The following is a 16,322-nucleotide window of genomic DNA, read 5'->3' on the forward strand; positions in this document are numbered from 1 at the left end:
TTCAAAAGTCCCAAATATGCTGCGTTATCTGTCTTGTGTTAGTACTTGTTGCCTAAATACAGGCTACTGAAGTTTATTAAGTAAGATTATATGTAAAAAAAAAAAAAAAAAGTGTACAATAATAACTCCATCAGCCTGACAACTATGATACAAAAAATCACATTGTTCTGGAAAACATTTTTTTTTTATGCAAAAGAAAAAATACACAATGGCATATGAATGTGGACATTGTTTATTAAAATCACTGCAGATAATATACAAAAGTCAAAACTTAAGATAACGCAAAATAACCTTTTCATTTGAAATAATGTTCACAAATCAAATTCATTCGCAAATATAACATATATATTTTGTTTTGAGAAAAATAATACAAATAAATCTTTTACACAGAGAATAAACAGGCCAAAGCAGTGTTCCATATATAAACGCATCTAAATGTATGGTCTGAAGCACTAATACATGGAGAGAAAATAAGTTTAAACTCTTATCTAAACTTTTCTTTCTTGTCATTGAAGAATACCTTGATTTAACAGCAATCATATTAAAATAATGGTAACACTTTAGATTAGGGGACACATATTCAATATTAACTAGGAGTTTTCCCTCAATAAACCCGTAATTACTGCTTTTTGATAGTAATTAAGGAAGTTGTTGTAGTGGTTATGTTTAGGTATTGGGTAGGATTAAGGGATTTAGAATATGGTCATGCAGAAAAAAGTATTAATATGTGCTTTATAAGTACTAATTAAAATCCAATATTCTAGTAATATGCATGATAACAAGCAACTACTTAATAGAGAATATGTATTCCCTAATTGGAGTTATAAGTTATACCTAATTGGAGTGACTATACTTGTTATATCATTATTGTTAGTATACTTTTCCCTTTATGTAATCTGTCTCAGTCTATCCATCCATTCATCTGTTTAAGTGCTGTATAAAGAGGAAGTCTAGGCAGTCAGGGTCTCTTGTAGCTGGTCGATGAGGTACTCGCCGAAGCCACCTGTGCTGTCACTGGTGCAGCCCACTCTGCGAGCGCTGGTCAAGAGGTCACCGACGAGCTTGACCTTTGGGACGAGGGGCTCAATGAACTGACTTTTGATTACGCTGGCGGTGTGTGGATCTCCGTACTCACGAGCCAGTTGATTCAGCTCCACCATGACCCTCATCTCTTCCTTCCACTGGTCAAGCATGATCTCCAGACCGGGAAGGACGGCGCACACATTTTCAGTGACTGGCCTCTGCGCACAAACACACAATTAGTCATAAGCCTAATGTTTTAAGTAGAAACCTATCACGCGTATAAAAGCCGCTGTGTGTTAAGAATTAGAAGTGTACACTAAACTGATGTAAAAGTTACATGAATTATAAAATATAAGGTAACACTTTGTTTTAAGTTGACAGTTATACGTTACTACATGTACTACTAGTAATAACAGTATGCGGTTACACTTTATTTTAAGGTGTCATAGTTACAATTGAGGGTTAGTTGCATGTAATTATGCATAATTTACTGTTATTACTATGGTAAGTACATGTAACAAGGACACTGTAAAATAAAGTGTTACTATGCATAATTACAATCTAACTAACCTTAACTGTAACTCTATGTAGTAAATTAATATTACTCAGTACTTTTTTGAGTAAGTACAATATAACTACGTCACCATAAAATAAAGGGTTGCACTTTATTTTAAGGTGTCCATGTTACAGTGTAATTATGCATTTAAGTACTGAGTAATAATAATTAACCACATATACTTACTATAGAGTTAGAGTTATGATTGGGGTTTGATTTAGGGTTAGTTGCATGTAATTATGAATAATTTATAGTTATTACTACAGTAACTACATGTAACATGTGTAACAAGGACACTGAAAAATAAAGTGTTATCAAATAAAGTGTAACCAAATATAATGTTCGGTCCTGGATGCTGATTGGTCAGTACAGAGTTTCAGCTCGGTTCTCTTGGTTCTTTGGGTCTGGACCAAAAAAGAAAATTATACGTTTCGTCCTGGTTCACTTTTAAGACCGAATCTAAAGATACAAAAAACAACAACAACTAAAAACATATATTTAAGACGGAACATTCCAAACATCCAAAACAAGCTGTGTGCTGGGCTAATTGTGCTCGTTGTTCAGTATGTGGCCTACATAATATGGTAGTTTGACCAGCGGAGAAATCATGAATAGCTTATAAAACGTGTAAAGGAGTCAAAACAGCAGCTGGAATACCTCCGTCACACACACAAATGAAGATCTGCTGTGAGGATAAAGTGTTTCACCAGAATTCGTTAGGAAACGGACCGAGACCCATCTTTTCAGCGTTCTCGGTCCGCTTGTTTTGTGCACCAGAGTTCAGGTGGCAGCGTTCACACTTATTCAAATCAACCGCACTAACAGAGCAATCGCACCAGAGTTCATTTTAATCAAACCATAAGTGTGAACATACCCTAAAAACACCCTACAGGCTTCTGGACTTACAGACGCATGTGAGAACGCAGGTCTGTGTCAATGTGCCATTTGGGACAAGGCCAATATAACACAGCTTTGAGTGCCATTGAAGTTACACGTGATTTCCTCAACTAAATTTTCCGTCTGAACAATTGCTTTGGTATTCATTCATTCATGTTAGAATCACTGCAAAGCACATTTGAGCCAATGGCAAATAAATGTGTCCATGATAAAGAAAAAAAAAATCTTTAAAAAAAAAGATTTTGTTTTAAACACGTGCCAAGTTCTTAGAAATAGAAGTTTTGTAATACTTCAGGTAATTGAAATACTGAAATACTTTCAAGGTAAAAAGTGATCTTTGAGGTGAGATTTTAGATTTTTTTTTAAACAAATATCACTAATTATTTATTAAAAAAAGTCGTACCACATGACATTTTACAATTCTTTTACAATAATTATTTTCAAATAATAATAATATATTAAAATGTTTTGTGACATTTTTTCTAATAAATAATAATAAAATATTATGCAAACTACTTTAAAAGTTTTCTTTTTAAGATTTTCATTCTTTTAATTATGTTATTTTCAGGACAGTTGCAGCAATATGCTATAAATATATATATATATATTTTTAAAATTCAGAAATAAAAACATGTTCATTACACAATTTTTTTTTTTTTTACATTTTTATGCATTAGGCAAATGCTTTTATCAAAGGCGACTTACATTGCATTTCAAGGTACACATTTCCATTCCCATGACCTTGGCATTGCAAGTGCCAACACTCTACTGTTTGAGCTACAGGAAAGCTTATAGAAGAAATCATTATAGAATACCATTCAAATACCATTCCATTTTTTAAAAGGAAATAAGGGTAATAAGGGTTCACACAACAACAATGTACTAAAAACTGAAACGTTTTTCATTTGCGGTTTTTTATTTTTTGCTTACAGATGACAATTTTGTCAAAATGACAAGGTATTGTTCATGCCAGACCAGTAGATGGCGATGTCACTTTATAAAGAAACACTACACGTCTATAGACTGAACACGTAATACACATGCGCAAGACGTCACCGTTTTTTTACGAAGTCATGTTTTTGTACTTTACACTGAGACGATAATGGTATCATTTTCAAAATTGCACTTTGAAAACCGTTTTCAAAGTTTTGCATTTTCAGGGCCCCAAAAATGGCATTATCGTAAAAAATTTACAGCTAAAAAGGTGTCCTGTTTTTAGCTGAAAATGGTTTTGTGTAAACGGCCCCTATTACTTTTATTCAGCAAGGCTGCATTAAATGGACCAAAAGTGACATTAAAGACATCTACAGTTCTTTTAAACTTTAAATTCAATTAAAAACAAAAACAAAACAAAAAACACAGTTTCCACAAAAATATTAGGCAGCACAACTGTTTCCTGTTCTATAGGAGATCTGTGTTCCCTTTCGAAGGGAACTCAACAATACGTCAACGACGCTATGGGGAACGCCTCAGGCGTGACAGGTGTCTGAAATCACTATCAAATCACGTCAATCATATTGACCGGCGACAGCCCGTGAATCATTAGCGTGAATGATTAACGTGCGACCTGGAAGTATAAAGGGGCGCCTTGCAAACATGACAAATCATCTCATCGTCTTCAGGGACTGTCTGTTTGAAAACGCTACTCAATGAAACGGTAAGAAAATTAAATGTTATGCACACGAGTGTGTTTTTTCCTGCCTGGGAGAAGAGCGCGCACGAGAGGTTCTCGAGGGAATCCTCTGTGTGAACTGTGAGCGTTTTTCTCTTAAAACGCTCCGCTCTCGTCTGGCCCTCTTCTTGAGTGAAGGGGGTTCAACGTCTGGTCCGCGTGGTCCCGCTCGTGCCGAGGCAGAGCGGCGACTTGCATCATGGGCTTCCAGATAGAGCTCATCGATCATCTTGAGAGTCCTGTAAACCTCTCAAATGATTCGACGGCTGACGAGGGCGAACTGCAGGCACCAATGGTTTCCTGCAGTTGCTGCTCTTCAGGACGAGCAGGAGATGGCTGAGGAGGTTTATAATCAGGTAGATCCTGAACCCTCTCAGCCACCCTGCCCCGTGTATGCAGACCTGGTGGATGTTGTGGAGCGCGCCGCCAACAGGCTGTAGCTGCCATGGCGACGCGCTAGAGGAGAGACCGCTCGCGGTAGGCTTGGCGATCGGTTTCTCCCCTGCCATACACACCAGCTCAGGTGAGCCTTCCATTCCTTCCTGATCTTCACACGGAGATCGAGAGGGCATGGAAGAGCCCATACTCTGCCAGTATTCACCGACATCAGCGGGTTAATTTCGCTGATGTTGAGGGGATCGCAGAGCATGGGTATGTGTCGATGCCGCCCATTTGACGAGTCGTTTGCGAACTATCTCGTGTCTGGGCAGGCGTCGACACTGAGAGCTCCAACCCTGCCATCCAAACCGCTAAAGTCAACAGCACGTTTGAATGGCAGAGCATACACGACAGCGGTTCAGGCTGGTGCTTCCCTGCACACTATGGCGGTGCTGCAGGCATATCAGGCCGACCTGCTGCAGGATCCTGCATACCGCTGAGATCCGGTTCCACACCCAGGCAGGCGGGAGGGCCTGGCCCTTCACGGTCCGAGGACCGTAGACAGGGCCAGAGAGCCAGTGTCGCCTCTCGTGCGCCCCCTCCGTGGAGGAACAGGGCGCAGAAGAGGTGTGACTCCCGCAAGAAGAGGGATCTGAGGGAGGTTATCCAGCACAAGCGCACACAGTGTCGCTGATGGATAATCTCCCCGGAGGGCTTCATTAAAAAGAAATCCAGCCCTCTCCTCTCTTCTGACTCCCCAGACGTTCATTACATCAGGCCTGGGGCTGGGCCTATGATAAGAACGATGTTCCAATGGCCCGCCTAGGCTTGGCTAGTAGAAACGCCTCTTTCAGGCATGTAAAGTGGTGGACCCCAGGGTCATAAAGAACTATCTGGCGAGTCTTCACTCCGCACGCCGCAGGTGAGCTGACTGGTCTTTTAAGAGTAATTTTTTGTGAATTAAAATTCCGAGATGTATCTCTCTACAGACCTCGTTCCCTGTATAGAGCTATGGGGTCATGTCAAGGTAATAAGGTAAGAGAAGTTTCCTGGATCATTAGGGCCCTGAAGTTCCCCGTTAGGTGGCCAGAACGATAACTATGTTAGCCTTCGGGCTGTTAGCCACCTCAGGGTAGAGTAGTTGGTCTCTCTCTTAGAATTTTTTACTTAGAGTGTTGACTGACGCTAGAGCTTCAGATAGATCTCATGTCCGGCCCACGGGTCCGTTGACTTCTTCCTGAGTATTTCGCCCCTTGAGCTCTGTTTGGGTTTCATTAGGCTGAGCGATTCTGCAGCCCTTTGTATGGAATAATACAGACTATATTCTTTAGTAAGGCTGTGGCTCCTCCGAGCCCTCAGATTGATCTATGCTTGCAGGCTGGCCCTCACCAGGGCCGCCTCTGTAGCTGGCCTAGGCTGTGCCAGGGATAATAGAGGCGCTCTGCTAAAAATTTTAGCATTTCTTCCTCTGACCCTTCACTGTGTGAATGTTGGTTTCTAGCATCCCTGTATAAACAGCCTCCTCCCGTGGGAGTCGTTAGGCCAAGGCCCGCCCCCTTCTCTGCATTCTGGGGTGCCTAGAGTAATGCAGCGTGGTGCTGAGGATGGTTTGTAAGGACATGGTAGGCCTCAAACAGGCCTCCGTGGTATATATGTCTTTATTGAGCAGGCTTAGGCCGTCTTTCGCTTCACGAAGAAGACTGGGTTTCCTGCCCGACTCTGCCATGCAGAACTGGCCTACGGATTTAGGCCGCCAGTTTAGGCTTCACTCACCTCGCTGAGCTACTGCTCGAGCGCTAGGTTGTAGGTGGTTGGCTTTCATTCAAGCCCCACTCCCCTAGGTTGGGCACAGATACATTTCTGTCACCCCTAGAGCCGCTGGCAGGCCCGCACCCTGGTAACCTCAGGGTGAGGTGTGAGTATTCCCCTGTGATACAGGGTAGGTCTGAGCACTTCACTCCCAGTTCTGTTTTATCCCACCTCGCACCACTATGGCTCGGGTCGAGTATGAAGTAAGCTTCACTTCTTCTTTGGTCGAAGTACGCTCCCCTGAAGCCAGAGCATTGCCCTGAGCTGACGCCCATGCATAGATGGTAGGCCCCTGACTAACTGGGGCCTCCGTTGAGGCAGAGTGGCGTATGTTGTACTCCCCTTGTTTTAAGGGTGCTAGCTTTCTTGCGGAGTACACTGCCATGGGCAATGTGATTAGGCACCAGGATGCTGTAGGCGCTGTGTAAACAGTTTTTCTGCCAACGAAGGCTGCGCCATTAGGTAGTAGGCCTCAGCAGGCCTCCTTGATTGGACAGCCCCCCAGAGGGCACTGTAGACCAGCTCACTTTACGTGGTTGGCCTTGGTGGTTCGGGCAGTTGACTCACTGATGGGTAGTAGGCCTTAAACAGGCCTCCTCGGAGGTGAGTCCCAACATTGTGGGACATACCTTATAGCGCTACTGGAAGCCCATTAGTGAATTATGCTGTGTAGTATGGTTTCCAACAGTGTACTTTATGGCAGAATATGACTTGCTATTAGCTAGTAGGCCCGACCAGGCCTCCCTGATAGGCGAGTCCCCAGCTGGCTGGCCTTAGCAGGCCACCTTATACTTTCACCCGGACTCAGGGCTCAAAGCTACCAGTGGTTATCAGGTAGTAGGCCACTCAGGCCTCCCTGAAGGTGAATTCCCACTTAAGATGGTTATCAGGTAGTAGGCCTCACCCGGCCGCCCTGAAGGCGAATTCCCACTTACGTTGGCTATCAGGTAGTAGGCCTCTCTGGGCCTCCCTGAATGTGAGCTCCCAAATATTGTGGCTGTCAGGTAGTAGGCCGCTCTGGGCCTCCCTGGATGTGGGCTCCCAAATATTTTGGCTGTCAGGTAGTAGGCCTCACCAGGCCTCCCTGAAGGTGAGTTCCCACATGCTGTGATTATCAGGTAGTAGGCTCCTCCAGGCCTCCTTGAATGAGAACGGTCAGGTAGTAGGCCTCACCAGGCCTCCCTGAAGGTGAGTTCCCACAGATAGTGGTGACCAGGTAGTAGGCCTCACCAGGCCTCCCTGAAGGTGAGCTCCCCACATACTGTGGTTGTAAGGTAGCAGGCCTCACCGGGCCTCCCTGAAGGAGGAGTTCCCACGTACTGTGGTTATCAGGTAGTAGGCCTCTCTTGGCCTCTCTGAAGGTGAGCATCTCACATACTGGGGTTATCAGGTAGTAGGCTCCTCCAGGCCTCCTTGATTGAGAACGGTCAGGTAGTAGGCCTCACCAGGCCTCCCTGAAGTTGAGTTCCCACAGTTTGTGGTTACCAGGTAGTAGGCCTCTCCAGGCCTCCCTGAAGGTGAGTTCCCACGTACTGTGGTTATCAGGTAGTAGGCCTCACGTGCCTCCCTATTATGTGTGAGCTCCCCACATAATGTGGTCGTAGGGTAGCAGGCCTCACCGGGCCTCCCTGAAGGTGAGTTCCCACGTACTGTGGTTATCAGGTAGTAGGCCTCACGTGCCTCCCTAAAGGATCAGGTAGTAGGCCTCTCCGGGCCTCCCTGTAACGCTCCCTAGTGGTGCTGGGTTTATGAAGCTAGTGGTCTCTTGCTATCAGTTTCAGCTAGCCTTAATAGGCAGCTGCTGAAGGCGAGCTTGCGCCCTGGCTCGCTAAAGTGTTCATTCTCTGCTAAAGGTTCCCTCCCGGAACCTTTTCTGCCTACAGCCTGGTTTGCCTACCAGGCAGACCTTGTGCTCCCCTCACGAGGGTCTCTTTGAGCATGCGGCTTCCTGAGTCTGGTCAGACGGTCGTAGGCCTCTCGTGAGGCCTCCCAGTTAGATCAGCCCTTAGGCCTTCACAGGCCTCCTCAGTGTTTTGAAACACAGACACTGGGTTGATCCGTGGATCGAGTAGAGAAACTCCCCTCGCTAGCAAGGGTCGGAAAGCACTATGCTGAGTCATACTCTCCGGGATATCCCGTCTCTGAGATCCGGGCCGAGTGGTTCACTGCCAGCTTCGCAGTCCCTCGGGTTGGATGCCTTACCTAAGGCATTTGTCCAGAGGCTCTGTCTTCAGACAGACAGGATTTGGCCAGACTAAGTGTCTATGTACTGGCGCCAGGTCAGGCCGTCCTGGTGGCATTTCGGGGTGAGTACGTTCCCCTGAATAGTGACTGGCTGGGGTTCCCTTGGGTTCCCTAGCCACATTCCCTAGAAGGGACCCCTTCTAATTGGAAGCTGAGGTTCCAGGCCCAGAGCCGGCCCAGGTAGACCTTTCATTTAACCATGTTTATGAAGGTTTTTCTGTCAGGCTGTAGCTTGGGCTATGACCGTAGGGAATGCTGTCACTGACAGCCCAGTGTGACCTGAGGGTGAGTGGTTCTAGCGTTTCATTTGAAGTTGCTGGTTCTGACAGTTGTCACTGCCACTTGGCATGCACTCCCCTTAGCATGGCGGCGTTGGTATATCGTTCCCCATAGCGTCGTTGACGTATTGTTGAGTTCCCTTCGAAAGGGAACGTCTCAGGTTACGACTGTAACCTATGTTCCCTGAGAACAGGGAACGAGACAATACGTCTCCCTGCCATGCCGCGGGGCTTGCCTACCGTACAGTCCCTTCAGACGATAAGGTGATTTGTCATGTTTGCAAGGCGCCCCTTTATACTTCCAGGTCGCACGTTAATCATTCACGCTAATGATTCACGGGCTGTCGCCGGTCAATATGATTGACGTGATTTGATAGTGATTTCAGACACCTGTCACGCCTGAGGCGTTCCCCATAGCGTCGTTGACGTATTGTCTCGTTCCCTGTTCTCAGGGAACATAGGTTACAGTCGTAACCTGAGACGTTTTGTATGTTTGGATGAGTTTTCACTAGTTTAGTTCAGTTTCCTGTGTTTTCAGATCCTTGGTTACTCATTGTTTGATTATCGTTTACACCTGACGTTCATTTGTTTCTCTGCATATTTAAGCCTTGTGTTTTTTTCTTCTGTTCATTGTGTGATCTTGCATCTGAGACCCGCGTCTCTCTGTAGGCAAGGGCATGATGAGCTGGTGCCTGCTTAGGTCACACAGTACCACAACATCCAATAGGAAAATTCAACTGCAGTAGCCACCGTTCAACCTGAAGAGGGCAGCACTCAGACGTTTTTACACCATATACTGTAGAATTAAAACACTTTACACCCAAATGTCAACAAATTTACTCGAATCAATGAACAGCATTAAGAAAGTCCCAGTCTTACAGATCATTAACTAAAAAAAGTTGTTTTAGGGTTCACTTACCCTTTAAATAATACATTCTAATAGAAAATGGTTATTTAAAATTGTAATCATATTTCTCAACATTACTGTTTTATTGTATTTTTGATCAAAGAAATGCAATTGGTGAACATTTTTAATGTATTTTTTTGAATACATTGGCGTTAACTTAAGTAACTTAAAATTGTTTCAAGAGCTTTTGATAAAAAAAACTCAAAAGCTATCTAAATGGATTAATCCTCATATCAGTTAAACTTTAATTGAGCTACAATTAACAAAGACAGCACATAATTGTTTCCAAGTGTGCACAGCCATCACCCAGCACGGAGGAGCGGATAACAAGGTGTTCAAAATCGTTGCTGATGGACCCTCACCAGTCCCAGTCCGGATCAATTTTACACGAGTCATAAAATCAGGGAAGGGTGGATACTGGATAGAAGAGAAAACAGTATAGAGGACGCAGTGTAAAGTGACAGCATTGCAAGTGCTACGGAATCCATCTGGAACTACAATTAATGCACTGTCCTTCCGCCTTCACATTAATCTCCCCAATTTTCTGGAACTCAGGGGAAACGTATACCCTAACAGGCATTAAAGGGGAGATCTCTGCAACCCCCTGCCAGTTTACCCCCATCGCTCTCTTTTTCTCTGCCCTCCACCCCCCTTAAGTGCTGCTGCCCCATACAAACAGGAGTAAAAGGATATCTTCAGGTTTTTTGGGGAAAAAATAGGCTTATGATTAATAATTTGTTAGGGTGGGAGTTTTCTATATCAGACTTTTAAACATGAGTTTAAATAAATGAGATGCCTTCTATCCCAGCTAACAAGGAACATTCTAACCTAACGTTCTGTCAAAAGCCCCTTTCACACAGCAATCCCGGAAAATTACCGGGAAATTGCCAGAATGACTTTACCGGTATACACAAATATGCTGTTCACACAAGCAACGGCGTTCTGGCTTTTTACCTGTAAGAGACCATTCACACATCTGCTCCAAAATACAGGTAAATTCTGTGATGTCAGTCATCGGAAGGACGGAAATTTTTAAACTAATTGTTTCAGAACATTCAGAGAAGATTCAAAAGTAACGTTTGGAAAATGTTTGCAGAATGATCAAATTTAATGTTTTATTAACGTTCACAAGTAAAAAAAAAGTTTTTAAAACATTTAAAAAACGGAACGGTTTAAACATTCAGAAATAGATTGTTCATAACTTAATGGCAATATTTAAGCAAGAGTCTTTCTTCTTAGAACATTTTCTTGTTGGGCTGCTCCCAGTGTTGGGAAAGTTCACTTTATACATGAACTAGTTCAAAGTTCAGTTCACACATTTTAAAATGAACTAGTTCAGTTCATAGTTCATACTTCCAAAAATGAACTAGTTAGTTCTTTTTTTTCTCCATATGTTGCTACGAGCTATTATTTTTCAAAATGATTGACACGGCCCATACAGAATACAGACAGCAATTATTTTATCAGTTTTAACACTGAACTATGTGTCAGATTTCATCGGGTGCTTCAGTTCAATGTGCCGTTTTAGGTTTGCTGTGGATGTGACTGAAGTGCGTATTTTATTTTTGAAAGCCGGCGGGCAAAGTTTGCACATAAATGTAATATTTGTTCCATCCTCACCGACCTGGTCATAAAACTCTTTTATATTATCATACAACCCCTCCTTGCTGCTTCGTCGCCTATATCCTTGCTGTCGCCTCCATGCTGGTTTTTGTTTTGATGACGCATGCGGCGGTGCGATACTGGTGGCTGGTGTTGCCAGATTGTGTTTTTTCCCGCTACATATTAGGCCTGTTTACGGTGTGTTTTAGCCAGGTTTTCGCTTGGAAGACTCTAGAAATCTGCCACCCGATTGAACGAAGTTAAACTAAGAGAGCGTGCGTTCACAGACTCAAGAATGAACGCGTTCGCACTAACGTTCACCAGGCAGTAATACAGTACGTTCTGTTCACGTTCACCCAAAATATGAACGATTTCATGAACTTTCGTTCAATTCTGGCACAACACTGGCTGCTCCACAAGGTGCTATTTCTTTTAAGGAACAATATGTCACTTGTGCCAAGTCTTGTGGTGGCCCTCAGGTTAACAGGTTAGGTGGGCGAGTTATACCTGAATGTTCTTGCCGCAGAATTTCCCTCCCCGCTGGGACAGGTACTGCAGCATTGCCTCAGCCCGTTCTAGTTCTTTCACTGATTCCTGATGAAAATATGCAGCCACTCTGGGTAAAGACAAGTCACTCTGCTCAAAGATTTTGGCCTAAAACAGAAAGGAAGACAAATCTGACTTAAAACGAAACTAACTGGAAAACAATGTAATGAATTTGCCAACCACAGTTTCCTGTAAGTGAAGAAAATGCGTCAGTCTGTCAGTCCATTATTTCTGCTTTCAGAGAATATATTTACATGTTTGTTTATTTTTAAAAACAATAAAGTAAATGTCATTGTGGACTATACTTATTTTTAGACAAATTCTACTGATTTATTAAAAATAAGTAGACATGCAAAGATTTAGGAAAGTTAGGATACACAAAAATTTGGCAAGAAGAACTTTATTATTTTTGTTATTATTATTTAAAAAGCAGTTTTGTTTAAAAACATTTGTTGTCATAATAAGAAACCATTTTATTTTCATCAATCAACATTTTCAATGTATTATTTGTTTTACTTTTTTGACAAATATGACAAATGAATATCGAAGATATTGGCATATAGGCCTAGATTTGATATTCATTTGTCATATTTGTCAAAAAAGTTTAAAAAAAAATAATACATTGAAAATGTTGATTGATTTTTGTAAACAAACCAGCAAAAAATAAATAAAAAAACACCAAACCATTAGGCTGTCTACACTACAAGACAAAGTGTTTTATAGCCATCATTTGGATATTCCACTTGATAGGCTATTTTGTGTCATAGAATAATTTATTGAAAATATAGGCAAACATTTTTTTTACAACTCTAAGAAAAGCAACATTTAAAAGATTGACAACATATTTGTCCCAATTATGCTTTAATGAAAGTTTTACAGTGATAGAATCCAGTGTTTTTAGGGCGACAATTGGCTCAGGGTGGGGGTAGCAACTTGACAACAACCCAAACTTTTCCATAAAACGCAATTAATAATGGCGTAGAACTCTAAAAATATAAAACTTTATAAAGCAGTGCTGTAAATTAATGCAGGTTATTCTACAATAGCCTACTGCTACACGGATGATTTGGGGTGTTAACTGTCAATTCATCATGTTTACAGTAGACCAGTAGAGTTCTTCTTACCAGCGCTTCCAGTCTGTAAGAGACCTCCATGAGTAAAGTGGAAACTCCACACAGACTTTCCTCCACAACAGTCGGGAAGTTTTGTCTGACCTGACTCCCAGCAGTAGATAAATGTGTTTTACAGAGAGGGAGGCGAGTTTTTATTCGCTTTACTCTCGGTTCCGACATGTTTATTTTCCGCTGTAACGTACATCAATAGGCTACTGAACTTATTCAGTACTTATCACTGTCTTCGGTGATTTCAGGCGTTTCCTATATCCTCACATGATGCAATTATTAGTCGAGTTTCCGTATTGTGAAGAAAAAAGTGATGAACTAATATTCAAAGTCGACAGCTGCTGGATAAAAGTAGACGCAGAACGACTAAACATGCGAGCGTTTCCCGTTCATTCTGTTAAGTTCATCCGGTATTATGTGGGTGGATAAGTAGACAAGCTGCCCGGGTGGATTGAGTTGAGACACTTTTTGCGTTTTGATTTTTCACACAAAAATAGATACTGAAAAGAAGTGAATTTCCACATGATATTTCATTAGCTTGTAGACTAAGATATTAATACCATTACGTAGCCTAGTTTATATTTTCCACAATTAGCTCATGAAAATAAGGTGCTTTTTGTCAGTTGAGACACCCATTTTAATGAAGGTAGCTACTAACTGTTCATTGCAAATATAATAAAGACAAATAAAGAAAATAACAATTGGGAAACATGTTTATTCATCAATTTAAATTCATTAATTTTATTAAAATTAGCACTGGTTAAAATGTAGGCTACAAAACAGGAACAAAATAGCCTATATAATATATTAATTAATACACAGTTTGAATATCAAAAATATCAAATTTTATTTTCATTTGCATCCTATGATAGCTAATTACGACGTTTTCCTGTTATCATAACACTGAACAACTAAACAGCGTGTTTCGTAACAGAACTCTATCGCGGGTACAGTTGATACGTGTGTCTCAACCATACCCCGCGGGCCACCTCGCACATTTCTCTAGATTGCGCAATGACCTTGCATGATGACACAATGCAAAACAATATGAGAGAGGCCGCACTATAGCTGAAACGATGGTTCAGTGTGTGTGGGGATGAAAGAAGACAAGGGTCGGCGTAAAGGGGACTCGTACACTTTATTAAATGTAAAACAAAAGAACCTAAAGAAAAGGTGCGCCACGTGCGCCTTCACCGTAGACACGTCTACAACACAGTGCATAAATACTCTTGCCTGCTGACTCAGCTCTCAGTCCACTTTTATCAAACTCTTCCCGTTGTGTAAACTCAGTCCATTCATAAAACTCTTTCCGATGTGTATCCTCAGTCCGTCAGCCAGCAGGTCGTGAGTGTTTGGTACGAGTCCCCAGTCCTTCTCTCTCCCGCTCTCTTGCACCAGCCGGTTTATATGCGGTCTCTACACGCAAATTACTGCAATCAGACACAGGTGTTCGTCATTTTGCACCTGACCTACTTACTTACCGCTCGGCTCCTCCCTCACTCTCCCGCTGCAAATTCCGCAAAACCACGCCCCCTCATCACAGTAGCCTATATAGCCTATACTGTTTATATGCACATATACTGTTTATGCGCAAATAAACATTATAGGCCTATATGCATAATGCGGCCTCTCTCATATTGTTTTGCATGTTATCATCCAGGCCAGCACTCTTAAAATTTAATAATGTATGCATTGAGTGAAGCCCGCTCCTAAATATGCCAGTTTTAGGCCGGTGACACACTGCGTGGCGTGAGCGTGGCATGTGTCAGCTGCCTTAGAGCACCGAATAACGTTTGTGATGATACGTTTAACAGCCACATAAGGATAATAAGCTATTCATTGTGCATGATGAAATGAAAGTCTTATCTTAGAAAAAAACTTTTGCCGATATCTTCGGATCGGAGATGCGTCCATTGTTCAAATTTCCCACGATCAAAGAGGACACCAATACACATGTGCACAACAAAAATCACAACTTGTGCTTGCTGCACGCAAGTTATTTAAGCCAGGTGTCTCAACTGTACACGTCTCAACTGTACATATAGCAGTAAACCAGCCAGCGTTTATTCTGTGTTTTAAGGCTAGGCTAATGTTTTTTCATTATTTAATAACATAATGTGTTTTAATAGTTTATTGATTTAAACATCGTTATTGAGCCATTCATGGTTTTATCCTTTTCCCTAATTTATTTTAATCTTTTTTTTTTTTCTGTCTAAAAATGTATTTTAAAATAAAGTAACATTTGTCCGATTTCATTATCCTGCACTAACTATTAACTGCATTAATATCTCATCACATTTTTTACAGAAACCAAGGACTTATTCTGGAAGGATACATTCATTTAAAAAAATGATATTTATAATGTTAAAGACTATTTCTATTTAAAGGTGGGGTATGTAATTCTCTTTTTTGTCCATTTTTTCAAAATAACTTGGAATCCTATTCCTAACCCACTTACAGCCACTGAGTTAGAAGCACTGAAATGAAAATTAAGCAATTTAATCATCTGTGGAACGGGCAGGACTCGAAAAAGTCCAGCCAATCATTTCCAAGACCACCTAGAATCATTGGACAGTAAGTTCATCAATCAAAATGTCGTACCACACCCCCCTCCTCCCAGCGCGCGTGACCCCCTTCGTGCGCATACTCAAAGCTCGTGACGCTAGCGCATTCGTCAGTAAAGCCGGTTCCATGATTAGTAGTAAATCGTCATTACAATGTCTCGCGCATCTGAGTTTTCGCTCGGGCATGTTTGCGCGTCCATGTTCTTCGAATGAGTGGAGTCAGAGCCAGCGTTGGTGGGAAAGAAGGTAGGACCATTTGAATTGTGTATTTTCAAAATCTGCCAGTCGTTTTCCAAATCACATACCCCACCTTTAAAATAGAATATGTTCAGGTGGAGTTTTATTTCATGCTTTCTGCACAAGCTCTCAACTCAACTCAAACTTTATTTCTAAAGCACTTTCAAACACCACAATGTGGAACCAAAGTCCTGTACAAAGAAATATAAATTAGGCATAAAATGAAGAACCACAAAACAATAAGCAACAAATTGCAAAGCTTTTAATGCACTCTGAAAAACATTTAATGTATGGGATGTTTTTTTAAGGACATGGGAAGCTCATTCCAAAGCCTTAGAGCTTCTAAAAAAGGCCTAGTCACCTTTACATTTCAAATAATATCGATCATCGAATTGATCATTTGAGCGAAGAGACCTATATGATTGATGCAGAATGATTAAATCAGAAAAACTCAGGTGCTAAGCCATCCAAAGCTTTGAATACATATA

The 16,322-nt window shown here is 41.9% G+C and overlaps 1 protein-coding gene across 1 annotated transcript; it reads right to left on the reverse strand.

The window, feature by feature from the left end:
- Window positions 1–216: 216 nt before the first annotated feature.
- On the reverse strand, window positions 217–13,460 carry LOC143721103 (ferritin, middle subunit). The gene is made up of 3 exons (XM_077211281.1): window positions 13,037–13,460; window positions 11,874–12,020; window positions 217–1,241 (listed from the first exon to the last, which is right to left on the reverse strand). The coding sequence occupies exons 1-3, from the start codon at window positions 13,202–13,204 to the stop codon at window positions 951–953; spliced, it is 606 nt and encodes a 201-aa protein (XP_077067396.1). The 5' UTR covers window positions 13,205–13,460; the 3' UTR covers window positions 217–950.
- Window positions 13,461–16,322: the final 2,862 nt, after the last annotated feature.

Source organism: Siphateles boraxobius, unplaced genomic scaffold, assembly GCF_051911475.1.
Source record: "Siphateles boraxobius isolate OS27281-9 unplaced genomic scaffold, OSU_SipBor_1 65, whole genome shotgun sequence".
NCBI lineage: Eukaryota > Metazoa > Chordata > Actinopteri > Cypriniformes > Leuciscidae > Siphateles > Siphateles boraxobius.

Bases quoted from the DNA above. Each gene is read 5' to 3' on its own strand.
- LOC143721103 (XM_077211281.1), bottom strand. From the start codon at position 13,204: ATGTCGGAACCGAGAGTAAAGCGAATAAAAACTCGCCTCCCTCTCTGT. The intron at 12,021-13,036 runs GTAAGAAGAACT...TTTCTGTTTTAG, and splicing joins CTTACAGACTGGAAGCGCTG to GCCAAAATCTTTGAGCAGAG. The intron at 1,242-11,873 runs GTATAACTCGCC...GTTTGTGCGCAG, and splicing joins TCTGCGGCAAGAACATTCAG to AGGCCAGTCACTGAAAATGT.